This window comes from Anopheles ziemanni, chromosome 3 (genome assembly GCF_943734765.1).
Source record: "Anopheles ziemanni chromosome 3, idAnoZiCoDA_A2_x.2, whole genome shotgun sequence".
Taxonomy (NCBI): Eukaryota; Metazoa; Arthropoda; class Insecta; order Diptera; family Culicidae; genus Anopheles; species Anopheles ziemanni.
The window spans coordinates 62,272,816-62,300,594 of record NC_080706.1 but is presented as its reverse complement, the minus strand read 5'-3'; the positions used below and the strand labels follow the sequence as shown (position 1 = coordinate 62,300,594).

Below are 27,779 nucleotides of genomic sequence, written 5' to 3'. Positions count from 1 at the left end.
ATCGGGAAAAGCCATCATGGCAACGTTATCGGTGAAAATCGGGCATCGATCGAACAACTTTGTTGTTCCTGTGTAGTAGCGTCTTTGTGAAGAATATTCTGCGCTATTATATTTTGTTTTTTTTTTCGTTTGGTTCTCGGTTTTGTGAAAACATTTTACTATGTGTTTTTAATCAATTCTTCTTTGGACTGAACATAGTTTTCCACAAAAAAAAAAAACATCGAAAAGTGAAATGTTATAAATTTTTAACGGCTTTAATACTTTCGATTTTCAAGAAACTATAAAAAATGTGTTATTTTTCTCCCCACGATACCCAATTAAGCTTTCCGCCCTTTTTAATACCTTTATCGGACGAAAAAAACTTCCGGAAGTTGTAAATGGTGGTCGGGTCTTTCGCAGATAGTTTTTCGAAAAGGATCGTGGCAGATGCGATGCGGTGTATTGAATTGGAAAAGGGATCTGATCAGGATAAAAGCGAAAAGGCTGAGAAAAAAAGGTAGTTGGGCTAAATAGGAAGAATGATAGCGTGTAGAAGAAATTGCTTGTGGATATTTCAACCATTTGTATAATGGTTTAGATAGAAGATGGTCCAGCTATGGGTGGGTATTTCTTTTTGCGATTAAGTTGTTTATCAGAATACGTATATTTTGTTTCAAAATGTGATTAAGCTATGTTTTTACAAATTTTATAGACCGGGTGTGAAATACTGATTTACCCACCCGTATGTTATCTTGCTTATGTTTAATGAATCAAACGTGTTGTTATAATAATCAATCAAACCATCATCAACCCTGGTAGACTCGTTTGTTTGATGTAGCTTGATATTGATGTAAAAACTGCATTTGATTATCATTTCCTTTTTTCTATGCTCTTCTATGGTGGGGCATAAAATCTTCAAAAACAGCCGACACAGACACCGAAAGCAGATGTTATGTTGTTTTGTTACGTTTAATGTCATGTGGCCGTAGCCAAAATTCAATAAACTCTGCACCGTTTTTGTTCGAACGAAGTACGAGAATAGATGCGGAGGCTGTTCTTTCCGACCATGCGTCTACTTTTTGACGAATCTGGAGCGCTCCGGTTTCGGTGGAAAAATGTTTATGATTCCCGAACATTCCTTCTGCTCAGCCGGCGTGAACTTATCGCGGCTACTGCGCATAGACCAGCATTATTATCGGTGCAGTCGGTTCGGGTGCCGCACTACATCAAAGACGGAGATTTTTCGGTCGATGTCCGAGTAAAAAGCGATAGAATAATGTTATGACACCGAACCTCAAAGCCGGGGACGAGACCTTGCTGCCCCCGCTGCTCCAACTATCGGCGGTATGTTCCAAACTGTGCAGCTTTTTCGGTAGCCTCCAAGATTGAGTGTGTGTGCGGGGTTGTGATTAAAAATGGTAATCAATTCCACACAGAACCTCCTCCTCCGGTGGCTCTATCGGCTAGAAGGAGTTTCATGCGGTGCTTCTAATCTGCGGTTCACAAAAGAATTTTATATGAAGACGATAATGCAGACACTTATTTGGGTGGTAGAAAAACTTGCTATTCAAAAGCAGAAAAAAAATAAAATGACCCATCCGGGGAGGGACTGAATGGTGGTGGTTAAAGCAATTAAAAAAGTCGCCGTCAGCAGCGAGAGTTTCCTGTCTTCGCAGTGGAAATCTGGAAATTAAAAGAAAATAAAATTTCATGCTCACCACGGCTGAGGATGGGGTTCTATTCTATTTCTTTGGGATTTTTTCCGCTTCCATTTCGGAACGATGGTTTCTAAAAAGCACTCTCTTCCATACTCATGGCGAATGATATTTCTTGAGGTCTCCGATTTGAGATGGACCGAGTTTAATGTTTTAATTGCCCTACTCTTCTTCGTCGGTACACTGGACGCTGGAAGTAGCTTCAGCATGAATTGGAAGTTTCTTCGGGCAGAATATAATATTTTCGCTAAGATCTTTCGTTTCCACTGCAGCCTCGGTTTCGCACGTAACCTTGGTGTGTAATTTCCTAGCATCGTTACGGTAACTAATTTAAATCTAAATTGACAGCTTATGTGAACTGAACTGAAGTGACGAAAACGTAATCAAAATATGAAGCATGACCTCTCCGGTCGAATATATTTAAATACAAGACATAGTACTATTGACTCAGCCTCTAATGATATGTTTGTTTCCTTTTCTTTCTTTTCATTTTCAGAGGCTCAACTATTTTCGGTTCAAGGCATCCCAAAACCTGTGAAATCGTAAAACCCTACTGTTGGAGTATTATGAGAAAGGGCGTCAAGGTTCCTGCTAGCTGTTAATTTCATCGTTACTGCAACCATTCCCGCCAATCGTCTACCATCCCAACCTGGTATTACGAAAAGACCTGCAAAACCTGGCGAGAAGAGAAAAGATCCAGAAGACAATAAAGGCATACCCCCGGTTGAACACCTTTTTTTCCGGTGGAGGACACCTCGACCAGCTGACGACGACGCTTTGGAAACCAAACCTTTCGGGAAGGACCACCTCCCAACCTATGATTTGATGGTTCAGTGAATAGAAAAACGCAGCTTGTGGAGGGCCAGGTAGATGGTTGAAGGGTCGCGCAGCTGAACTAACGACGACAATCGACCAAAGAAAAACACCTTCGCCGAAGGAGGCACATATTCATCATTCAACAGCAATTAGCCTCGCCATTCAGGAAACATTTACTAGGGCAACGTAACTTTGGGCCCGACACGGATCCGTGTGTGTGTGTGTCGTTGGGCGAACGGTTTCCGATCCTGTTCCTCTCAGCTACGACTGAAGCAGCATTGTCACTGTGATACTATAGCACCCGAGATTCCATGAAGAAGCAACCGTCGGGTGTGGGATGTTACTAGGAAATAAATAATGGCTACGAGACGAGATCAATCCAAAGCTTGACATACACGAATCGTCGACACGCAATCACGCCGAACTGACGTGTGACATCGCAGGAGTGCGAAAAGAAGTGAAAGGTGCTTCCGAAGAAGGTCGAAACATATCATAAAATCAATCGCCGCTAACGACGCACAGTTATCGACACAGTGGTACATCTCGTATGCATTGCTCTTCAGATCTTAAGCTCAAGATTGTGTAGCAACTATTAAGAAATCATCTGCTTCTAGAGATAGACTCGCTTTAAGGCATCGCAACATCGAAACCCCAACCGGAGGTTCGTCTTGATAATCACGTGAGAAAACTGAAAGCAAGTGCGGAAGTGGCTTTGTTGTCTTCGTCTGTTGAGATTATCATTAAGAATCGAGCAACAATGGAGCACAACGGTAACATGCGATGGATGCTTTGGTTCGCGATAGCGTTGACTGCACTACATCTAGCAAATGGTAAGCGTTTCACACTTTTCCGTTTCCCTAGAGCTGGATTTAATTAACTCTTCGCTTAATGCAACGGAACCAAGCGAAGTGCTACACGATGACGACACTTTGTGTGATGCGCATGGCTTAAACCTTGGCTGTAAACAATACGATCGTTCTGTCGACACACTGTGTTCACAGCAGTGCGTGATTGTGTGCTTTTTCCCTTAAAACTTCTTGACTCATTGAGGTGCATTGCATTGCCAAGATCATGACCAAGATACCTAAGTTACACGTTTCAAGTGTACAGAAGAACGAACAGATGAAGATTTGTTTATCATGTTAATTTCATGTTTACTTTTCGACGGTTATTTCATTTTCAGTTCAGAGATTAAACTGTTGGTATTTCTTGTTACAATGCATGCCACCAAAGTTCATCTTGGTAGCAGGTAGTGTTGTCTCTCACAGGCCCCATGTTTTGAAATATCTCACCAACTTTTGTCTCTAACGCATCTGGTTTTCCGTCGTAGTCATCTACTTTTGTGTCTAACCAAAAACAAGAAAATAGTACAGGAATTGTGATTTTCCTAGATAATTATACTTTAACATCAAAATTTATGCCTCGAAACTTCGCTAATTATCATTTTTGTTTACGCTTTCCAAAATCCACATGCATTTGTAAATATAAGCGTATTTCCATAGGTGCCAAACGTCATTGGCTTTGTTTGTTTGCATGCGCTCCCGTTCTATTTTGTATCACTTTATTGTATAATTCTTAGTACAAACATTAATCTTCATGTTGAATCTTTACATTTATTCTTTACAATTCGCTTTACAGTTCTTTTCAATTTTTGGGATAACGACAAAATTGAAATCAGGAGGCAAAACCAGATGCTTACCAGACAAAAGCTGAGACAAGCCCAGACGAATTTGAGGCAGAAGTGTATGAGCTTTTTCAAAATGAGATGTTTAGAGACAAAAGTTGATGCGCTATTTCAATCACGGTTAGAGGTTAGAGGCGAGATAAGTGGCAACGACTGTATCCTTAGAACTTCGGATCAATAGATAGAACGACAAAACGAATGTTAGTTTTCTTTATATTTTACATCATTTTTATAATATCTGAGCCATGTAAACGATAAAGCAATGTTTTATTCCAGAGACGTGGATGATTATTCTATACAAAATAGAAGAATGAATCATGTTGGCCCGTGTCCGGTTATTTTCCATTTACGAGTCACCTTCGCATTACCGTGTCGTGGAACATCTATACGTAAACCTGACAGGTTTGATAAGAAAAAGGGATTGAAATTTAACAAGTCATCGGATATGGATCGTACTCCGATGCACGCTTGATGCCGGGGTTCAGATTCATTACGAGCTCTTGCCGTGGACCAATGAAGAGGAAATGTAGATCGAAGGGCTGATAATGTCAACTTGTACGCCAGGTATGCCGGCCTTCGTTAGGACACTGCGAAGAGATGCTCTTCACGGGCGGATGAGTTTTGTTGGGGAATGCTATCTGTGGAATTGATACTGAGGATTAACGAGCAACCATGATTAAGCTTGCGATTATGAGGCGAGATTGTCGGAAATCGAAGTAACATGAACTGAACTGTGCTTTCTGTGGACGATATGGGCGTTGAGAAGTAAGGTTTGCTAACGGGCTGCATCAACCTTCAATTCATTTTGTTGATATTGTATCAAGAACTCAGCTAAGGGCCTTCATGCATGATTCCATCTCGTAGCATTTTTATTTAGAAATATAAAGTGGATGAACAGAATGTCAGCTTGTAATAATTAAATCGGTTTAATCGTTCCACTTTAGTATGCTAGCAAATATTAAAAAAAAAATCATTTAAATTGCCAATTATGTATGTCGATGCAAAATCGCCAACAGACCCCCACATATGCCGTCAAATATAAACAGCTGCTAACAACAGCAGGCATCGAAACGAGATCGCGTGCCCTATGGCCGACTTGACCCACCGGAAGTTGGTCGGTCTGAATTGCCGGTGCATTTTTTGGCGAAATTATAAAATTAAATACCATGTTTACTGGAGCGTGTAACGTCTTGTTTGGTCCCTCCATTTTTTGCCCAATTTAAACAAATTCTTTCCGGGGTCCTTTTGTTGGCTATATTTGCATGCGCCCCTCCTAACGCCATCATGTGCACATAGCTAAAAAATATACAAGCATAGAATTGCATCTGTACGGTGACGTAATGCCGGAGCCAACGAATGCCACACACTGAACGAACCTAACTCAAACATTTGCACGCAAAAAATCATCGGAACGTTTTCACGTTGTTCACGTTTGCGCTTTTAAGGGGCGCCTGGTGGAAACACATTTCCTGCCGGGTCACAGGCCAGCCTCAACCTCTGGTACGTACGGTTGGTGGTAGTGGTGGTGGTAGTAGTTGTGTGGTGCGCGCAACTAGAAAGCCCATTCCGGCCCAGGTTGCGCCATTTCCCACCGTTTTCCCAATTCGGTGCGTGTTTTGCGGCACTTGTGGTTTACCGCCGGCTTTCGTGTGCTATCCAATGCTAAACGTGCCTGCCAATTATGAAATCATTTCAGAGGGCGCTGCGGAAACACTCACTGCGGAGCATCCGCCATTTTTGGGCACCAACCCGGCAACACCACCACGTTAGTCAACATGTCGAGTCGCCTCGTTTGTCGGCGGTACAGACATACAGAAAACATTAACCGGCTGGAAGATAAATATCCACGCTAGTTTTTGCCGCTCTCACTCTTCTCGTTGTTTTGACTGCGGCTCATATTTTATTCCAATGAGAGTGATTCTTTCAAAAAAACGTGACGAAAACTCGTGGGAATTTGCCAACGGTACTAAATATTGTGCACGTCAAAGCATAGGTTCATCATGCTTGTATCACGAACCACCCGGATGGTGTTTGTTTATTTTGAAGCAAGACTTTTGTGGTTATGCATGAAGTTGTTAATTGAGTAAATGGCGTGCAGGTTAATAAAAAAAATAAGACACAAGGCGAAATATTACATTGTGAGAAAATAATATGTGCTCTGAAGCAAATTGCGTCAAGGCATTCTTCTAAACTAACTGAACAGTATTCTAATTTAGGTATGATCAATGAAGCAATTGTATAAAACCTATGCTTTTGAAGAGTGTTTTCCATTGGTCATTGCTTATTTTCTATACATTGTTTCCATATCAAAATGAAACTTCCAAACACGGTATCATAAAACTTTTCTTAGTTGTAAAACACTTCGTTTATGGCAACTGTATTGATTTCAACACATGCGGTTTGATTCGGTTTGATTTGATGTCTCATTTTGCGTCCATGAAATGGTCACAAACCCTTCGAACACAAGGAGGAGTAGCGTTGAAAAGTCATCTTATAGACAGTATGAACTCTTGTTCGTTTAGCTGAGCTCTGCTAGGGATTCCGAATGTTATAGAATGGTTCATTTGGCTATTTCTAAAACGAGAACCGAATTCATCGTTCTATGGTAATAAAATAGACCGCTTGCTGGTGAATTGTTTTCTATTTTCATCAAATTATGATTTACGACCGCAGAGAAGGTTTCCAAAAAGTGCTACTGCTTGGATAAATGGTTTTAAGTCACTTTCACTGCTCTCTAAAACAGCCTATGCAGCAATTAAACTGCGGATTCAGGTACAAAGAAGCTAAAGTACAAGTAATATTCTTATGAATGAAAAACGAGACCGCTCTGTTCCAAATTATATTTCTTTGTTAATTATTAATTTGGTTTCGTAGAACAGAGCGGTCTGCTACGTTTTCGCTGAACTTACGTTCTACTATTCAACCCTTGGAAACCATTTCCATGCTTTAATACCTTGTACAAAGAGCCCCATTTCTCCCTAGTAACTAACTTTTTTCGACCAGTAAAATTAATCGCATTATCCGGAAAAGAGCGCCAGCATTTTTCCAACGGCTCAGCTTTTCCGCGGTTCTAATTAATTGGATGCTTTCATTCATTATCTTGATTTGTAAGCTTGTTTCTTCAAAGGCGGGCAGGATTAGGGCCAGCATTTCCATTAACTTATCAATTTCCTTTCTCTTTTGTGGGTGGGTTTGGATGTTTCGATAACAGGGTTAATGTTGACTGGCAACCCTGGATAAGGCGTGTGGTTTATTAAATTTCAGACGTATTTTTATCCGATTCTCATGCAATTTTTGTTCCACTTGTGTAACTTTGTTCAATCAATTGATTTACCTCAGCTCCGGTGTGGATTATTCAAATCACGTTCGAATCCGCTTTTGTCGGGTTCCCCCCGAAAGATGCAAGCTGTATAATGAATATTTTATACGTTGGAATATCGCTTGTGCGCGCTGCTTCTGAATGAAGATGTTTAGGATCGAGGCAGTGTGTGGGGATGTTTGATTGTTTATGAGCAGCTATTGGTAGCTTAATTCTATAGACGGTTCCATCGGGCACCCTCTCCTCGAGTCGTACACGCAATGTGTTCTCAATATGCAGGGGCATGATGATGGCATTCATAAAAATAGGAAAAGAAACATTTGTTTTATTTAATCTAAACGCTTGTGAACATTATTTAAATTTTCGTCACAAAAATAGCAGAAATTATTTTCGATCAATTATCAAGTTTTGTCTTTGAGCTTGATTACAATTAGTTCATAAATTCAGTCATTTAAACGAAGTTCCAAGCACATTTGTCATCTATATTTTGTGGCACTTAAAAATTAATCTTGATAACAGTTTAGTGGAAAGTTGACTAGTTTGCCTTTCTTCGTGTATAAATTGCGCTGACCCATTAATCTAATTCATTGAAAAGCCGGTTTGAATCCAAACCATTATTTCAGATACATACTGATGAAAGCAAGTATGATCTGATGATTCGGTAGTAAAATGCGTTCCAGAAAATATGTTATATTAATATTTGATCTATGAATTGCCAACACTGCCTGTTTGTCTGTTTTTGCTCTTGGCATATCGAAACCAATTCCTGTCACATGCCGATTGCGGATACATTTTACCATTTGAAAATCTGCCCATAAGCAAAAACTGTCATAAAATGACCAGCTTGTTACGGAAAACTTTGCGAAGGACGAAAAAAAAGCACAGCAATATCCAATTCCTCAGTGCGTGCCGACAGAAGGTCCAAAGGCATTTCAAGAAAATTTATGGCCAATAGAGAACAGCCCATTCGATCCCTTTGTACTTGGGAAGCCAGATAAGAGGAAATATTTGCTCGTATGGCCCCGTTTATGGAAACTGGGTGGAAGTGATAGGTATGGGAAAACTATTGTGTCCCTTCGGACAGGACATGGACTGCAGCATCTCCTGCGTGTGTTGGTCGAAATATTCGCAACACGTCTCTACGCTTGCTGCAAACTCATCGTTTTTTTTTTGTGCTATTAGGTGTTGGGGCTTTTCTCCTATTTTTCTCTCCGAAACACTTTGCCGTTGAACGGTTAAGATATGGCCGTCGGCTCTATTGTGATACATTGAGTATTTGTTAATACGGGGCCGATGTGATATGGTATAAGTATGTGTTGAGGACGGGCAAATCGACTGTTCGAACCCCGGCCAACAATCGATGGAACACTCTGGGTTTGGGAATCGGTTTTGCGTCGTCGAAATGCACAAGCTGTTTGGGCCGCCTCGCACCGTATCGGAGAGACGATATGTGTTGGTCGTTTGAGGGCGTTAAACTGGACCTTAGCATAAGCAGAATATAACGAGAAGAAACAATTGCGCATGATTGCGCCTTCATGAGGCGACCTCGTAAAGAATTAATCAGCTTTCGGTTATTGGAATATTAATGATGCAATCTTGGAGCATGTAAAAATAATTGGTTATATGCTGCTGGTGTTACGATAATAATGATGGTCGAGTGGCAAACGCTCCCTACCGGATCCGTTCTCGGAAGGAGCTGATTTTCGCCGGAGCCCGATGGTGGCGATTACGACGACGATGATGTACATAATAGGTCGAGGTAGGGTCGGAGGGGTCGAGTGATGTATGCTAAAGCTCCTGGATGTGGGCACCGTTGGGATGTAGTGGTCCCCAATTTAACGAGTCATGGAAGCAGGAGCAGCGTGAGTGTGTGTGTGTGTGTGGGTCACTAGGCAAACATTAATCAGGGTAATCAAACCGAGCAACTCGAATGGACGTGAAAATATTCCCTGCTAAAGCGTTGCCAACCTCCATAGATTGGCCATCAGCCGCGTGGTGACTAAGGATAAAAATAGGTCGATGGGAGGGAATAGGCATACATACAGGCGTAAGGTTTATCAAACCGTCTTTTGGTATACTCCCTTGATGGTCAGGAAGCTGACCTCATTCTTTTCATCGGATACATCACTCCCAGACATTTGTTCCTATTCAACCTCAAGCTATTGTATCCTTTTCTATTTTCCATTATGACCTTGCTTCTTTTGTTTTTGTTTTGTTGTTGTATGCTTTTTTACGTACTCTTTGAAAAGATTCTTATACATCGAAGTGTTTTTCATGAAACTTTACATTGTTTTGGTAAATTTGCAAAATGTTACGGTGATAAAACTAGCTGGATTGTTCGGCCCAGGACGTGGTATTGAAAAAGTGAGACGACCAGTTTGATGTACGATGCTATTTTATAATATGTACTATATTTTACAATTTGTATTTTTGAACGAAATAACTGAAAAGAGAGTCGCGACAATGATTTTTATCAAAATATTTACGAAATTTGATAAGCTACCAAAAAGAAGGTAACATTTTGAATCAAAAATTTCTCTAACGAAGCTCTATGCTTATTGAATAGATAGTGTAGATATCGTTTCGTTTATTTGTGGTATGTTTTTGTATGTTTGCAAAGCGATTTTTCACTTTGTGAAAAGAGCTGTTTTGCTCAATATCGACCGACAAGATTTTGCCTATTTTAAATATTCATGAATATAGAAAGTGATTTTTTAAGCTTTTCCCGCTTTTTCAGAAGAATTCCTACGGCGACTAGGGGGCCTCATTTGTGATTTTACCATTTCTACACAATGTTTTCTCCAATTTGCTTTTGTCTTACACAATGTATTTGAATGTTTACATTTGATTCCATCCGTGAAAGAATGTGTGTATTATGTATGTAGGTTGTATAGCAGTGTACAATGTAAGCGTCCACACCTGATCGTGGTTCGTATCAGACTGACTTTTATTCTTATCTATACTTATGATCTAGTCACTTATAATCTTGATCAGCTTAAGGCTGCTTTACACCACACCTACCCCCTCAAGAAAATGCATTGCATTATTTAATTAATCTAGATTTATGTACAACTTGTTTTTGCTTATCCTTATTGCTTATGGTTACGTTGGGTAAATCTATTTGAGTTATAATAAAGGGACCCTTAACGGTAGGGTCTAATTTAGATCTATTTTCTATTTTTAGATAAACTAGGTCGCCAGTGTTTAGCTTAGTTTCCTTCACATTTTTGTTAGCTAATGTGGTTCTTTTTGTCTTTTCCTTCAGTATTGCGTCTACTGCCATTTTATGTGTTACTTGTAGCCTGTATTTTAGTTCCTTTTCGTATGCCTCTATGTTATATACCGGTTCTATTATCGTTTTGCTGCAAAGCTCGAATGCTTCGATTTTTCTGCCAAATAATAATTCGAATGGCGTGTAGTTATGTGCCAGATTGGGCATTGTGTTATAGTTAAAACAATAGTAGGGAAGCCATTCATCCCAGTCGTCCTTGCATTCGTTTGCAAAAATTCGAAGGTAGGCATTGACACATTTTGGTTCCTCTCTAATGCTCCTATCGTTTGGGGATGGTATGCGGTTGAGCACTTGTGTTCGATCTTTAGTAGCTTACAAACTTCCTCAAATACCCCTTTGTACTCTGTTCCTTGATCGGTTTTAATGGCTTTCGCAGGCCCAAATAAAAGAATGCATTTCTCGAATATCGCTTTTGCTATGGTTTTTGCTGACTTATCAGTTACAGGAATGGCGGCTACATATTTTGACAAGTCACATTGTATAGTGACTGCGTATCTATTACCGGATTTTGAAAGGGCAAACGGACCAATTGTGTCTATTGAGATCACATCGAATGGCTTTTGCGGTGTGGTTGTTCGTACGGCTTTAGTCTTAAGTGACGGAAAATGCTTATTTGATTTGCATAATTTACAACCATTTATATAGTCACTGATCATTTTTTTCATTTCTGGCCATTGGTACAAAGATTTAATTTTTTTGTACGTTTTATTTATACCTCCATGTCCTCCTGTAGGGGAATCATGGTGTTCCTGAATAATGGCTTGTCTTTGTTCGTTAGAGTCGATACGCATAGGTTTATCATAAATTAATACGGCTGTTTTCTCAAGAGATACGTTGCCTATTGATTTGAATTGTTCTTTGCTGATGTATGCGAATATTTCATCATTACTTTGAATTGCTAGTGCTTTTGGGATACCACATTTCATTTGCGAGAGATACTTTTCAATTGTTGTGAATCCGTTTTTTAGTTCTGATGAAAAGTTTTTGTTTACTGCGAGGGTTGTTGCTGGAACTAGCCTCTTTTTAAACTTTTTATCGTATACAATCATCTCTATTTTTAATGGATCTTTTTGGTGGAAACTCAGTTTGTGCAATTCGAACGCATCGAGATTACTAACGGCATCATGAACAAGAATCTTTTCTGTTTTTTGACAGTTTTTGTTTTCCGCTGTTACTTGGGGGCGGTTTGACATTGATCGTGTGATGGCGAACATATTTTTTAGTGATTCTGATGTAACTTGAATTCTCGATAAGGCGTCTGACAATACATTTTGTTTACCTTTTATATACTCTATTTCGAAATTGTACTCTTCGAGGTCCCATCTCATTCGAGTTAATTTTGATGATGGATTCTTAAGTGAGAATAGGTAGATTAGCGGTCTGTGATCCGTTCTTATCTTAAATTTTTTTCCGTAAACATAAGGCCTGAAATGATTAACTGCCCAGTGAATGGCAGTGAGTTCTTGTTCTATTGTAGACTTATTGGCTTCACCCTTTGTAAAAGCTTTACTCGCATATGCTATAGGTAGTTCACATCCATTTTTCTTCTGTGTAAGAACTGCGCCACAAGCTTGCTTTGACGCATCCGTGGTAATAGTGAATTCTTTAGAGTAGTCTGGAAATTGCAAGATATGTGGCGAAAGTAGCTCATTTCGCAACTTTTCGAATGCTCGCTGACATTCATTAGTCCATTCAAACGTGCTATTTTTTCTTAATAATTTGTTTAAGGGCAGTGTTATATCAGCAAAATTTTTGATAAACCGACGGTAGTAGTTGCAAAATGCTATAAATCGCTTCAGCTCATCCGGGTTTTTGGGAATCGGGTAATTAAGTATTGTGGCATATTTTGAGTCGTCTGGTTTTATGCCATCTTTGGATACACTGTGTCCAAGAAACGTGACCTCATTCTTGAAAAATTGGCATTTTGTTGGATTTAATTTTAAATTGTATTTGCGTAAGTTATGAAACACATTTCGCAAATTCGAGATGTGATGATTTTTGGAACAGCCTGTCACAATTACATCATCTACATATAAGAAAGCACATTGTGGAGGAAGCCCACTTAAGGCTATTGACATCATTCTCTGGAATGAGTTGGTGCTTATATTGAGGCCAAATGGCAGGCGGTTGAATTCATAGTGTCCATTGTCATTTGAGAACGCAGTGAATTTTTTGGAAATTTTGTCTAAGGGTATCTGGTGAAAACCAGACATCAAATCTAACGTTGAAAAATATTTTGCTCGGCCTAACTGATCTAATATATCATCTATGCGAGGGAGTGGGAATTTATCTGGTGTAATGTTTTTGTTCAACTGTCTGTAATCAATCACCAAACGCCACTTTTTATCATTAGTTGATTTTTTAGGGACTAATAATATGGGTGAATTAAAAGGAGATGTGGAATTTTGTATAATTCCTTCTTCGAGCATGTTGGATATTTGTGTATTAATTTCATTTTTCTGAGATTGTGGAATTCTATAGTTTTTTATGTAAATTGGTTTGTTTTGGCTAAGCGTGATATTTTGCGTATAAAAATTGTTGTGGGTTAGACTGTCCCCCGGAAGCGTAAATATATCATCAAATTCGCTGCAAAGTTTATGTATTAACTCGTTTGCCTCTGGATCAGGGTTTTCTATTCGAAGCTCTTTCATAAGCTTTCTTACACGGTCTAAGGATGTTTGTTTTGGGCACGATTTATCAGGAGGTTTTACAATGTTATAATTATTTAATGAATCTAATGTTGGTTTAAAACTAGAAGGTATAACGGCATCTTCGTTATTCGTATTAATTATTCTGACGTAACTATTAAGTGAATTTACTAAAGAGTTTGCGCAAAATACTCCAGGACAAATTTCTTCTGACATAACTAAACTATCTTCTTTAATGTATTTACTATTTATTTTTCTTAACACTTCGCATCTTGCGGGGATTATATTGTTATTAATAAAATTTTTCTTAACGATTGGAACGCTGAGGATTTCAAAGTTTATTTTAATATTAAGTAGCCAGGAATCGTAGTCTATGCTACATTTATGAGATGCTAAAAAATCTCGACCTAAAATTCCATTTGTTGAAATAGGAAAGTTGTCCTGTACTAGATGGAATTTGTGCAATATTTTGTATTTTTCTAACATAATTTTCGAATTTATTGAACCAATTGTTCCTACCGGACCTTTGCCAATCCCATTTATGAGGCATGTATCTCGGGCATTATAATTTCCTCTAACTGCGCTACTCTTTATAATTGATATGTCCGACCCACAATCTACCATAAACGTTAACGGTTTATCTGTTAGTTCAGTTATCAAGGATACGTAGTTCCCTGCTTGCATATTTATTGTATAGATTGTGGTGTCACTTCTAAAAAATCATTATTTTGCACTAAATCATTTGTTTCATGTTGAAATTCATTTTCTGTTTCTGCATGATAAGATGTCACATTTCCTCTGAAACCTCCTCGATTTCTCGAGTTGTTGAAACGTCCCCTTTGGGAAGAGGATTGTGCCCTTCTATTGTACGTTCCTTTGTTTCTGAAGCCATTATAGTACCCTCGATTTGTTCGTTGTGCACGTCCATTGTAATTTGTGTGGTTAAAGCGAGATCCAGATTGATTGACATGAAACATTTGTGTATCTGTCAGATTTTGTGAATTAATATTTAATTCGCATAGTTTTTGAATTGCATCATCTATTGTTTGAAAACAGCCTGCTTTAAGTATAATTCTTGCTTCGTTATCATGCACTCCGTGTGCAAGCGTATCTACACCGTTTTTGGTTGCCATTTTGTGCGCTATTGTCTCAGGTATGCCATCTCGCAGATAGGCATTTTTCAATCGTGATGTTAAGTGGTCAGTTTTTTCACAAAATGAGTTCAAATCATCCGTCTGCCTTAACGATCTCAATTTTGCTACGAGTGAGTCTGCCGTTTCTTTGCTTCCGCATTTTATCTTCACTGCTTCAACTAATTCCAAAGTGTTTTTTGTATTGTGCGCCGCCATTCTCGCTTTGCCAGTCAGTCGGGTCATTAGGAATTGATGCACTAACCTATCTGCTGCCTCCTTTTTAGAGGATTCTTCCGTTTTGAGATTTTCTTTTGTATATGATTCGAATAGGTTCACTGAATCTATAAAATTGTCTAGCGCATCATAATTACCATCATATTGAGCTATTAAACTGGCTCCTAATTTGATATCCACTATGGAGGTCGCCATCTTGTTTACCACGTGGTGCGTTTCTTCTTTTGTCTGATTACTTCCAACCTCAAATTTCTTTTCAGCCTCCTTTCTGTCTAAACTATCACTTCGCAAAACGTATTTAGATTTACTTTCCATTTTGCACACGCATTTTTGATTAGAATCTGTCTTGTTGGCACTATTATCTTAATATTCACTCGACCTTTTTTTTTTTACTTTTTATGTATGTGGTGTATGTGTGCGTAGTAACGGAGTGCACTAATTGCTTTTACTAGCTGGATCGGTGCCGGTATTGTTCGAAGCTGCTGCACTGTGGATGTCTCGTTGTCTCCGTTGTCCTCTTTTCTTTTTTTTTTGTTTTTACCGGATCGTTTCTTTACTGCGGCAGTTATGTTGAGTCTCGTGGCCTCCGTTTTTCGTCCTTTGTGTCTCGTTGGATCGATCGTTACTCCAACTCTGTCACGGTCGCCATGTACAATGTAAGCGTCCACACCTGATCGTGGTTCGTATCAGACTGACTTTTATTCTTATCTATACTTATGATCTAGTCACTTATAATCTAGATCAGCTTAAGGCTGTGTTGGAAACGTTTCGGTCCAACGAAGCTAGCCGAACAGAAACGTCGCCGCGACGGCGATGTTTTTTAGATAAGCATAAAAAGGATCGAAGGACGCGCCTTCGATCTCTTTGCAAGGCGAAACAGTGAGAAGCCGGACAATTTTTTGGCGTATCGAACTATTTAATAAAGTTAGTTTCAAAAGGCAAGAAAAGCTGGTGCCTTTCATTTATTCCCGCGAAGAGCATCGTTAAAGACAATCGTCTCTAACATTCCAAAAAATTGTTGGTTTGACCGCGCGCGGTAATATTCGTAAAGTACGCGCGCGTTGAAAAGAAAACGACGTTCGTTTTCAAGTGACGATAGTTCCGTGTTTAGCACGTCGATATCGCGATCAAGTGAGAAAGTGTTCGAGAAGATGATCCAGGACACTCCGGTGAAAGAAGCTTACAGTTTGGCGTGGGGTCAGAATGTTTCGCCCACGATGAGTCCAACAATCCGGCGCGATGGCGTCCGTAATGCTTCATTTGGCCCGGGGCCATTTAATGCAACTGCACAGCTAACTATACAGCTACAGGAGGGCAACGCCGGGAGCGTCACGGTGCGTGACGCGATTCCTGCGAGTTCGGGGCCCTGGCAGCAGTTTACTGTCCAGTGCAAATCTTCCGGCACATCTACGAAAAGCGACGCGACCGCCGATGCTAGAACGGATGATCGGATGAGTCAAATTGCTCGTATAGCAGAAAGGAGACGGAAAATGCTCCTTGACTTGGCGCTGTTAGATCTCCAAATAGCCGACGCGAGAAAAGCGGAGGTCGAAAGGAGGAAAGTACAGGATCGATCCAACACAATTAAAACGTTCGTTGAGACACAAGATCACCGCGACGCGACCCGGTTAAAGAACGCGACCGTGTTCGATGCGAGCACGGATAACCCGTCGGCCGGGATTGATCATCAACGGACGCGCGAAAAGGAGTATCGCGAATGGTTTCGGACCATGGCAATACAACTCCAACAAGAAGAAATGACAGTAGATGACCCGACGGGAGGTCATCAATCTTGGATGTTTGGCCACGCGAAGGAGTACGGCGCGGGAGTTGACGGGGAAAAAATCATTTGCCTCGCATGGGGTCAACCCCCGCAGACTTTCTCGACACCATTTTATGCCATCAACACTACCACACGCGCACCAAACACTTCTACACACATTTGCTGCACCACGGTTCCGATCCAAAACAAAGTGGTTGGTTGGCAAAGGATACCAACAGAATTTTCGGCGACGTGCAGACCGGGGAGTAAAACGTCACCAAGGGGTTACGATTCCACGAAGCTTCGAACCGCACACCCTTTCGACACAACACACACTTTCGGGTCACCACAGAACAGCACCACGTTGATCACAGCGTTGTCATCATGCACCCAGGAAATGACGAGGGTTGATCGCGAGTTGGCGCGGCTGATCGAAGTGACCGTTTGGGTCCAGCGACGGTTCCGAGCGACGCGGATAATGAAGCTGCAGCGGGATGACTACATCCGAACGAAACTTGCTGCGGTACGTGTCCAGTGCTGGTTTCGCACTCATCGGGCCATGGCACAGGAGCGCGAGGGTTTTATTGCACTGCGCCAAGCAGTGCTTGTGATTCAGCGTCGATATCGATCCTTCCTTGCTATGGTGGAAGAACGGCGGCACTACGAACGAGTACGGAAAGCAGCTACAACAATCCAGGCTCGTTGGAAGGCAACGCTCGTGATGCGGAGACAGCAGTCGGCCTATCTGAGAAAGGTTAACGGCATCCGGCTCATACAGGCGCACTACCGCCGGTATCGGAACAACTTAGACCCTCCGTGTGTGCAGCGTCCGGATTCGTGGAGTATGCCAGGATTGGTGATAAATGCGGCGAATACGTGTGTTGAGGTTGCTCGAGGGTTTATGAAACACCCTTTTCCATTGTCCAGCGGCATCGTCGATTCCGGTGAAATATTTGAGTATGCGGAACGAGCTAAAAAACATGTCGGTTCTGGATCAGTCATCGGGGTTCAGCTCTATCCCGGTACACCATTCGTGGACACGAAGTCGCCAGCAGCTTGCACTTGCGTCCAAGACTTGCTGCACACTTGTAAAAGCGCATCTACCCAAGGAATTGTACGCAGGGCGGATCGTCTTGGGAGTACCGTGACGCAGTATGATGCTGCTGAGAAACATCAGCGTGGTGTGCAGCAGGAGCAGCAGTTGCTGGCCGAGATTCCTGCAACAGGCACGAAAAAGGCCTGTGGCCTAACGGAAGTGCCGCAGTTCAGAGGATGTCAGCAGCTATCGATAGCCTCGGGGAAGCGGGCTTTGCAACTGTTTGACTTATCGTGTTGGCCGATAATCAAGATAAAAAACGCCGATAATAAACTTACCCTCTATTTTAGGTCACTCACCTACGTAACAATGAACGTTCAGGTGGACGGAAAGAAGGCTCGGAGTAATTTTCTGCCGCTAGCGAGTGCTCAGTGCGGTGCCACGAAAGGCCACGAGTCGCTGCCCCGCATTCCCGTTTGGAGCTCTGTTTCACTGGCCACGCTGCGAAACGGTACATTTGTGATAGGCGCCAAGGATGGACTGCTGTGGTTGTTACTTTTTGACGACCTCATGAGGGTGACCACGATCATTATCGGTAATCCGGAGGTCATGAGGTCACTGGCAACGTATCACCAGGTGGCTCTATTTGTTACCGACAGCAAGGGCAGGCGGTTACAGCTGTGGGACTTCCCGTCTCATTCGCTCGTGTGGAGTAAGGGCATCGGTGAACCGATCAACGCGGTACAGATCACCAACGGTGGCGAGGTAGTAGCGGTTGGCGGTGCGGTTAGTTGCTGGTCGGTGTTCAATATTATCGTAGGGATCTCCAGTTTCCGACCGTATTAGATAGCCTTAAAGGAAGATCGGGCAAGGTTATTAGCGATAGAATATTAGGCGTACACGATCGCATAAGTTTGGGTTACCTTTACGTACCTAAATGTTTAGCGTGCAGGTTACGGTAGGGGAATTAGTTTCGACCTGGAACTGAAATTGCTACGTTAAGTGTAAGAAATATGTTAAACTTACCTGAGAAAACCGCAATTAGATAGGTTCGAAAATGCACATGTTAGAAGCTAATCAAAACAAATAAGTTCGGCAGCTAGGTAGAGTGAGACAACGGTGGCAGGTGACAGAACCCTTTGACAGGTGATTAAGATGCGTTTCCACACGGTCCATAACGATCGTGATTGATCCATAAATTAAATTTAAGCCGTTGTCACACTAGGAGGGAGAATGTTGGAAACGTTTCGGTCCAACGAAGCTAGCCGAACAGAAACGTCGCCGCGACGGCGATGTTTTTTAGATAAGCATAAAAAGGATCGAAGGACGCGCCTTCGATCTCTTTGCAAGGCGAAACAGTGAGAAGCCGGACAATTTTTTGGCGTATCGAACTATTTAATAAAGTTAGTTTCAAAAGGCAAGAAAAGCTGGTGCCTTTCATTTATTCCCGCGAAGAGCATCGTTAAAGACAATCGTCTCTAACAGGCTGCTTTACACCACAAGCAGTTACACCTATTTTTGCCTCACCTTTCACAAATACTGCATTTGTTTTATCTATTTGGAAAATTTTATTTACAAAAGTTGTTACTATTTACAAAATTTAAGCGTTTTCCGAATTTTTTTTTTTTTTTGAGTGATAGATTGTTGTCATGTTGCTGACATCTTCTGAGGACAATCATGGATTGCTTAACCATTGTTTACTTCTTGCTTGATACATGGAGACGTTCAAAAATGAAAGCGACATTTCATTATCACTATCCCGTATCGTTCGGTGTCTTTTAATAACGTTCAATTATAGTAAAAACCGGTCATAATTGACAACTTTCTTTCATCATCACGAACCGTCCCTAAAAACAAGTTACAGCTATACGAAGGCCTCACCATCGACCAGGCGAGCTTCACTAGAAAGCGAGCGTTATGGTTCGTCGATATAATCGTTTATCTTGATCAGTTTTCGCCTCTTTGTTGCTTCACGTGTGCAATAATAAAAATGTCCAACCGGCATCATACATCATGGTCGGCTGTCGTCAGCTGGCCAGTGCAGGCTGCCATGTTGGAGAAGGCAATCTAAAACAAAAAAAAAAAACAGACGCATCCACGCGGGAGCGCACGCTATGAAATTATAAAATTCAATTACCCTCACGTCACTGTCGGGCAGTTTTGTTTCTGTCCCCGGTCGCGATTGTTGATCAATCCAGTGCCGTCGGTGAAATGCACAATTGTGCATCGGCTGGGTTCCCGTAAACAAGTGTATCGCTGCTACCAATCATTCGGCGGAAACCGAGCGCGCGTGTACACCGTGGACACATGGGTTATGTGGACAAGTGCCGCGGTTTGTTTCGGTCAGCTCCGGCAGAATCCTGCGGGGCCAGCTTTGGGGAGCCGGTGTTAAGACGAAACCGAAGGCGGAACATCCGTAGGACGTGTCGGAAAGAGCGTATGCTCACGCGCGTGTGTGTGTATGTGTGTGCACGAGCGGTCACTGAGGCGAGTTAAATAAATCAATTTAATAATTTGTTGAACCAATTACGCGTGAGCTATGGATATGGCTTGTCATTGCCCACCCACCCCCTGCACGCACACAAACACGCGTGGGTACTCCAACGCGTATTAAATCAAACGACATGGGTTGACGGCGGGGGGACATTTGTGAGGCAGATGCTGGTTAATTCGCCGTCATAGCAAAAGAAGAAAGATTAATAAAACCACCATCCCCAAACAAGATCTGTGACAGCGAAGTGAAAACGATATCGGGCGGGATGAAAGTGAAACACACATACGCGGTCCAGTCCGTTCAAAAAATCCAGCGGGCAATTGACGTGTATATTTTGTTTGGGCCACTTTCCCCTTCCATGTTGTTATAAAACAATTAAATTAAGTGTTTTTTTTCGTACAAATTTGGTGATATGATTAGTAACTCATGTACGCGATGAACAAAAATTGTTTTGTTTTCTTTATATTGTTTGGTTCGAATAAAGAACCTTACTGAGTTTGTTTTCTCTTTGCAAAAGAAACACTCAACTTTTTGTTGGTTTGTTAAAAATATATTTCAATCACTTGTCAGCCAAACACTTACGTCTTATTTTTGCGGCCGTGGTTAAACAAAATTTGTTTCTGTAGAAATGATTGTGTCAAGAATTGTAGAATTTCTAAAACCATCCAGAAGTGGTTGTGTAAGTTACCATACCACTAAATAAAAGCAAACGACACATAAGGTGTACACCTTTTTTAAAAACTATAAGGAATAATTGTTATTAATATTAAGAAAACCAGAATATAACATTTTTAACTGCAATTTAAAATTCACACACGTTTTAATCTACCGATACAGGTACTTGTAAATATTTAGCTATCGTTAACACAAGTCCTATATGCTTAATACTGAAGAGATCACGCAAATTAACGTATCAAGCACTGTGATCGTTTTTAATTTCAACTTCACTTTTAATCAAGTCATTTGTTTTTCATTCCTTGTCTATTTGACAGCAATTAAACAAATTCTTATTCAGGAAATGTGAATCGAAGAATTTTTTGTTCACATTTTTGGTCTGCCTCATTAAAGTAACATTTTATTAGAATAACACACACATGTGGAAGATGACATTTATTGCTCGTAAGAACCCACCACATTTTTTGTTATGCATTTACTTTTTCACACTTTCACACCATTCGAGAGTAGAAAGTCAAGGAACTATAAACAAAACGAGACAGGGGAGTAGTTGGGGAGGCGGAGCAGCAATTTTCTGCTCTGGAAGCGGGGGCCACCAACGATGCCGGTCGTTCCTGCTGTGCGCCCTGCATTCGATGGCGTTTTCAGCAGCGTCATTTAACTTGTCTGCGTCTTCTACTTGTCGCGGTTCCTTTTGCGCCCAAAGGAGACGAGACTGCCAGCTAATGTTATTTAAACAAAGACGTTTCATTGTTTAAACTTTGTCTGTCGCTGTCTTTGTTGACACGTGGTATCCTGCAAAGATTTGTCTTTGAGGAGTTAAATTGAACCCGTAGTTTGGCGTCTTCGGGGGTTTTCTATTGGTGCCCATCCTCATACAAACGGACGTTAACGTAACGAACTAGTGAACTGAAAATTGAGTTTCGTTCGTCCGAACATCTTCATTTTAAAAGCATTCTAGCCGGACCTGAAAAATATTCGAAGGATGGTAGAGTTCATCCCGACGAGAAAGACAGTCGGGTCAAAAACCACATGTGCAAAAGAATAACAATTCTGCTAGTTAGGTCGATGTTATATCTGGAAAGCCATGCAGATTTATTCCAGGTGGCCAATTATTTCGGTTGGTTTGTTTATCTTGCTTCTTAATTGATATTTCCGAATATGGCCAACAGATTTGCTCTAATTATAAAGATAATATCGTTGAAAATATTAATCAATTTCTTTTTTGCTCCGGGAAGAACTAATGTCACGTTAAATTCGAAAATTGCGTTACACAATTTCCCTTATCGCCCACTAATTTCCATTATTCTATTGGGCTTTGGAAGCCTTTTCCAAAAAAACGAGATCACGCAAGTTTCCATCAATCTTCAACCAGTTCGGCGAAGGTCCATAGAGTGTTCTTACGGAAGCAGCTTCGATTAGCATAGATTGTGATCACGGCCCAGCGACACGGTTCTCTCTCTTTCTCGTTCGTAAATTCGAGCCTCCATTAGGATAAACCGTTACACACACGGAGCGGAACTGTATCACCCTCGTAGTAGTAATCAAGTAGCAATCGAGCATCCTATTCTGCCCGGATCCGTCTGTCGATGCGAGTCGGCTGCTGCCATATTTTAACCGTGAACAGCGCGCACCAGATCGTGGGTAGCATAATAAAGAATTATCTCTTCATTACGCTCGCACGGTCGAGCAAATTCGGACGAAATTCCAGAACGGCGGAGATGTTTATCGTTTTTCCCAAGAAATATATTGCTCGCCCAAGAAAGACAGACGACATCGGGTAGCGGGGTGCGCATTTTCTTCACTTAGTTAATGTCAAATTATAGTGGTTTATTGCCATTTGTTCAGCTTTGAGAAGCAGAAAGCTTTTGCGCTTTTTGCGTTCAGCATAAAATTATTTCAATCAACTTGTAACATGAAGAACGTAATTAATAAAATAAATTATATTAAAAGGGTTTCCAAATTGCGTCAAATTAACAACTGTAGTGACTTCATTAAGAAGTTTTTCAATATGCAAATATAACGTCAGCTAAAAACAGCCTCAATTTCCTGCAAGGATAGGTTGTTTAACGAATGAATACATCAAATAATGTGTTATGACAAAAGAACTGTACTATTCATTTCATCAATTTTACTACTATAAAAATGATCTTTTTTTGCTATTTTAGTAATTAAATCGAATACAAATGTGAAAGTTCGGATATTTAAAATATTGTTTTAAAAAACTCTACCAATTGGAGCTTTTTCCGGTCTCTGCGATAAGACTTGTTTTATCGGAAAGATTCTGTTATTGTACACAGATAGTTGGCCCGCTTATCAACACAATTTCGTGACGATGATTAGCTTGCTTTTTACATGCAAACAGCATGGAGCAGGTTGCCTCTACGGGAGCATTTTTGGTTAAAATTAAAATTTGTTAAAGATGGGCTGTGCCATAAATGTGTTTATTTTACTTATGATCGGTGTGATTACATTTGACCAGTGTCGCTGTGATCGAGAACAGTCTGCAAAGAACATACATGGATCCTAGTTCAAGCTTTTGCTAGGCCACTTGGCGGACTGGAGCTCTCGCATGGAAAGTTATGAGACAAGCCTATCTTGCATAACCATTGTTATGGAACGAGACTCGTATGTCTCATATAGAAGATCGAATCGAGAAAAATTTGTCATTAACCACCAGTGCTGTAAATAATCAAATAAGTACCAATTCCACGCAAATTGTGGACAGTATTTAAAAAATGTAGTCAAAAATCGATGCATAATATTCATGTGCTGTTAGCACTTTTTTGAAAATCAACAATAAAATGGAAGAAACTAGGAAAATTATCTGGTGCATGCATGTTTAGGTATTTTCATATTACACGTTAGTTTATTCTGCCATGTAATTATGAATCCGATCTGCCATTACATTTTTATGCTGAATTGAGTTGATTGCTTTTCTTCTTAATTGATTTTTCCACCAACACGAATGGAATATGTATATTACAAACGACCGAAAGTCGACTATGATATGGTCGTAACTTGGGTTAAATTTCGTTTTCCCACTATTCGCTGAAATTATGTAAAATGATGATTCGTCAGAAACCATAATATTCGCTTCAATCTAGTAACAGGAGATATCTGAGAAAGTTCTTTTGTGACAAAACATTTTAATGAACAAAAAGTGGTAATGTTAGTAAATATTAAAAAAACGTGGCAAGTGTTTTATCATTAATGATGCTCCGTGATAATTATTTATTAGTTAGAATTAGAGCATATAAACGATTGTTGTTTAACCGATTCCCTCTTACTGTAGAATCTCAAATGTATAACCATCGATGAATACACCTTGACATATGTCACTCCAGCGATGCATACATACAAAATTTGGGTAATTTTAACACGAGATTTTTACGAATCACTACTATAGAACGTAAAATTTTTTTTATAATTTTTAGTTTGTGCAACAAAAGTAACGAGATGCGTTTTTATAGGGCACTGTTTTTTTTGTCATGAAGCTTTTGAGTTACAATGCAAAATTTAGATGATTTTAGTATCACTTTGTTATCCGGGAATGCCGTACGGTGTCGAAAACTCGTATAGGAACCTGCCGCTAGCATCATGTTGGAGTATAACTCTATCCTACCGGCGATGTAAACAACCACGGTTTGTTTTGGTTGCGACACATTTTTATTGATGCGAACACATTATTATGATTTGTTGTGTTTTATCAGCATATTTGTATAAGCCAAAATTTTAAGAAACAGTGATCAAACAAATCTCAAACAACAGCTTAAAGTAGTGTGGATGTATGGAAAGTGTCAGAAGCAACGGTGTATTGGACGTGTGTTTAGTGTACACAAAACTTCATACAAAACAACTGGAATATTTAATAGATAAAATGTTTGTTCTGCGCTGAGTGAACACGAGAAAATAAATCTAAACATTTCTATGCATAACTGGTCCATGATGCGGGCGGAAACAACCCGTTCCTTGTAAGGGCGAGTCGACCCGCCGACCCTTACGATGGATCAATTGTTCATATAACAACTGTTCTTCGAAGTCTAGTCATAGAATTTGGTTGACAGCGAATGGTACTGGCATGGCTCAACCTTGGGAAGTGACATCCGCACTCATCACACTCGGTATGCAAAACAGTTGCATCACGGGATATCGAGCCGACGACGCGCCACTTCCTGTTTTTCACACCTCCAACACACGGCATGATTCACCGCTCGAAAGGGTTTAGGTATATTGGGGGGCGCTTTGGGTCTCTGGAGGAGTCCATCTAAACAACCACACCCTCGGTAAGGAGTTGAGGGGGTCTGATTGCTAAATATACATATTCCGCCTTTCAACAGGCAGGAAGAACAAAGACCGCGTGCCGCACCGACGCAAATGACACAATGTCCGTCGGCGGCGGCGCACGAGGAAGCTAGACATGCGGCCATCTTTCGCTCGCCTCGATGTTTATCCAATCCTTTGCGCAAACAAGAGAACTTGACTTGACCTCCGCCGAAGACGTCGGGGAGTCCATGTGTCAATCATAAATTAAGTCCCGGATCGTGGTACGGATCTGGATCCATCGTGGTCGCTGGTTGGCGCTAAAACGCAGCTGCAATAAACTACTACAACCCCCTACTGGCAAAGGGTCCAGCCCCTCCCTATGGGTGTACGCCTGGTCGTTTTTTTGTTTTTCGCGTGCAGATTTTGCGCCACAAAGGAAGCAAAACAGAATATCTTCGCACGAGACGCAGGGCACTCTTTATTCTCCCGGTGTGCCGGAGGAGACTGACTACGCCTTGCCTCTTGCCAGGGCGTATATGCTGTTGGGTATGATTTATTTGAATCGCGGAATGGTGCTAAAAGCGCCCACTATCCCTTTTTTTCTCTCAGCATTACATGCACTGGCGATATCTGTACGCCGTAAATTCTGCTGCGAAGTGGTTTTTGATGTTTTCCTGCGATTCGCCATTAATTTCTCGTATATTACGCTGTGCCGGCACATGGGATTGATTGAACTATGAATGTCTCGCGGAAGAAAGAAGTCAACAGTAATGGTGTTTGCAAAAGCACCTTTATTTTATGTTTGATTTTACATCCATTTAAATTTTTCTTAGCTTTATTATTTGTAAACGAGTGTAAACTTAAGTTCAAGCTTCAGGTGTTCCGTGTCTACATCCTACACGCAAACGACGAGATATACAGCCTCATTTTGTATGTCTCCTGCCTATCACTCATACAGTGTGTCGATTGCTCCAATTTAGGGCGTCAATTTAACGCGCTGAAGTTGAACCATGAATCTTACAATGCAAACCCGGACCTGATCGTGTGCAATCGACATTAGCATCCCCAGTTGTGGTTCCTAGCTTTGGACAGCCTGGATCGAACTTATCGCTGGAGGGAGGGCGACTAACCGACCGTGAGCGGCCTTCGCAAACTACCTTTTTTGGACATTCTGTGAGAGGTGGCGCTGGGTGTTCGCACGATAATCGCATGTACCTCTTGCCATGCCCCGCCATTCTCCCGCCCTTTTTCTTCTGAGCTCTAGGCGTGCAAGATGTGGCTGACGCCAGGCTGCCGGGGCGCCACCACCGATCGTGTTGAAATTGCATATCTCTGTCTCTCTGTGGGTGGACAAGAAGATAGTGTAGTGTGGTGGATGATCAAAAGTGCCACCAAACGGAATGGTGGCGCTCGAGAAGTGACTCCCGACGTCTGCTTATACGCTCACGGTGATTTCAACGGCGCGCCATTACGAATAGACCCCAATATCAATGCAAAGCCGAGCGTCTCGATGGTCGTTTAATGCTGACAGATTGGCCGCGGGATGCCTGTCGAGTGTTGAAAATGTCATTCAAATGGGTCCATTTGATTGCATCACGGCGAACCTCGGTCTGGTGCACACTCATCTATTATTTACTACTTTGTAACAGAACGTCCTTTAGTGCTTATACGACAATTTTTGTAGCTACTTGATTCTGTATTGGGGTTATGTCGAGGTTCGCAAGAACATTGTCAAAATCCCTGAGCTTTCCATGGGAAATCTAACAAAGTGTCCCGTCTATAGGGGATAAGGTACCATTCGGGACAAACCATAGAAGCCGTCACAACACTACTGTGTGGAAGGATAATCTTCTGTGATTAAAATTCTTCCATCACTTTCTCGTACACAACGTCGCTCCCAAAAGTGGCTCTTCAGCTTCCTATTACCCAGGGTTCGCTTCGTCTGCGGTTTACCTTGGAATCAATCTTGTTCGAGAACGATGCACCTTCAACTTTTAATATCGAGCGACTGCTATTTGTCCCGCAGGGGCAGGGCATTGCTTCCTGCCAGGAACCAACCGGCATGTAGCATAATTTGTCAATGCCTACCGCTTTTGCCGCGACCGAAGGACTGTGAGCAGAATGGGAAAAAAACACATAAACTCTCTTATAGAGAGACAAATACCTCACCAACGCGCACAGATCCCGGCTGTGAGGCTTACTACCGAGATTTTTGTACCAAACCTTAATACACAACCGCTGACGACTTCTTGCGGGTGAACGATTTCCTTTTCCGTCCGTCGTGTCTCTTCCTTCTTTTTTCTGCTCCCTCCCTCACGGTTTCCTCTCGTTTCGGAAGCGACTTTATCGTCATCGGAGGTGCAGCCACAGGGCGTGGGTGACATGAAAAATTACTTTCGTACGCTCGCGCTGTTTTGTATCCATCCAGTTTGTTCACACGCGGTTCGGCAACTCATCGTATCGCATGTTTTACCAGGCCGAAGGGATTTTTTTGTTTTGTTTGGTTTGTTTTTCTTTTTCATTTCTTACACGAGATGATCTCCCTTTTCCGCTCGGCTGCACATTTTTGGTGACTAATTTGTGCTCGACTTGTCGTGGCTCTTCGGAGCTGATTCAAAGCGATTATGGTGTCATTTCGCCGTCGTGAATAGAGCGTATTGTTGATCGTTGGTATTGCTAGCGAGCTGGTGGTATAAGGTGTGAAAATCGTTTTCTCACATCGTTCC

General features: G+C 41.4%; 1 protein-coding gene across 1 annotated transcript in view; it reads left to right on the top strand.

Moving 5' to 3' along the window:
• Positions 1 to 3,267: 3,267 nt before the first annotated feature.
• LOC131289218 (roundabout homolog 2-like) overlaps positions 3,268 to 27,779 on the top strand; it is a 41,696-nt gene continuing 17,184 nt past the window's right edge. Inside the window, exon 1 of the mRNA XM_058318430.1 lies at positions 3,268 to 3,340. Within this exon, the coding sequence (XP_058174413.1) occupies positions 3,268 to 3,340 (73 nt within the window). The remainder of the gene's footprint in view (positions 3,341 to 27,779) is intronic.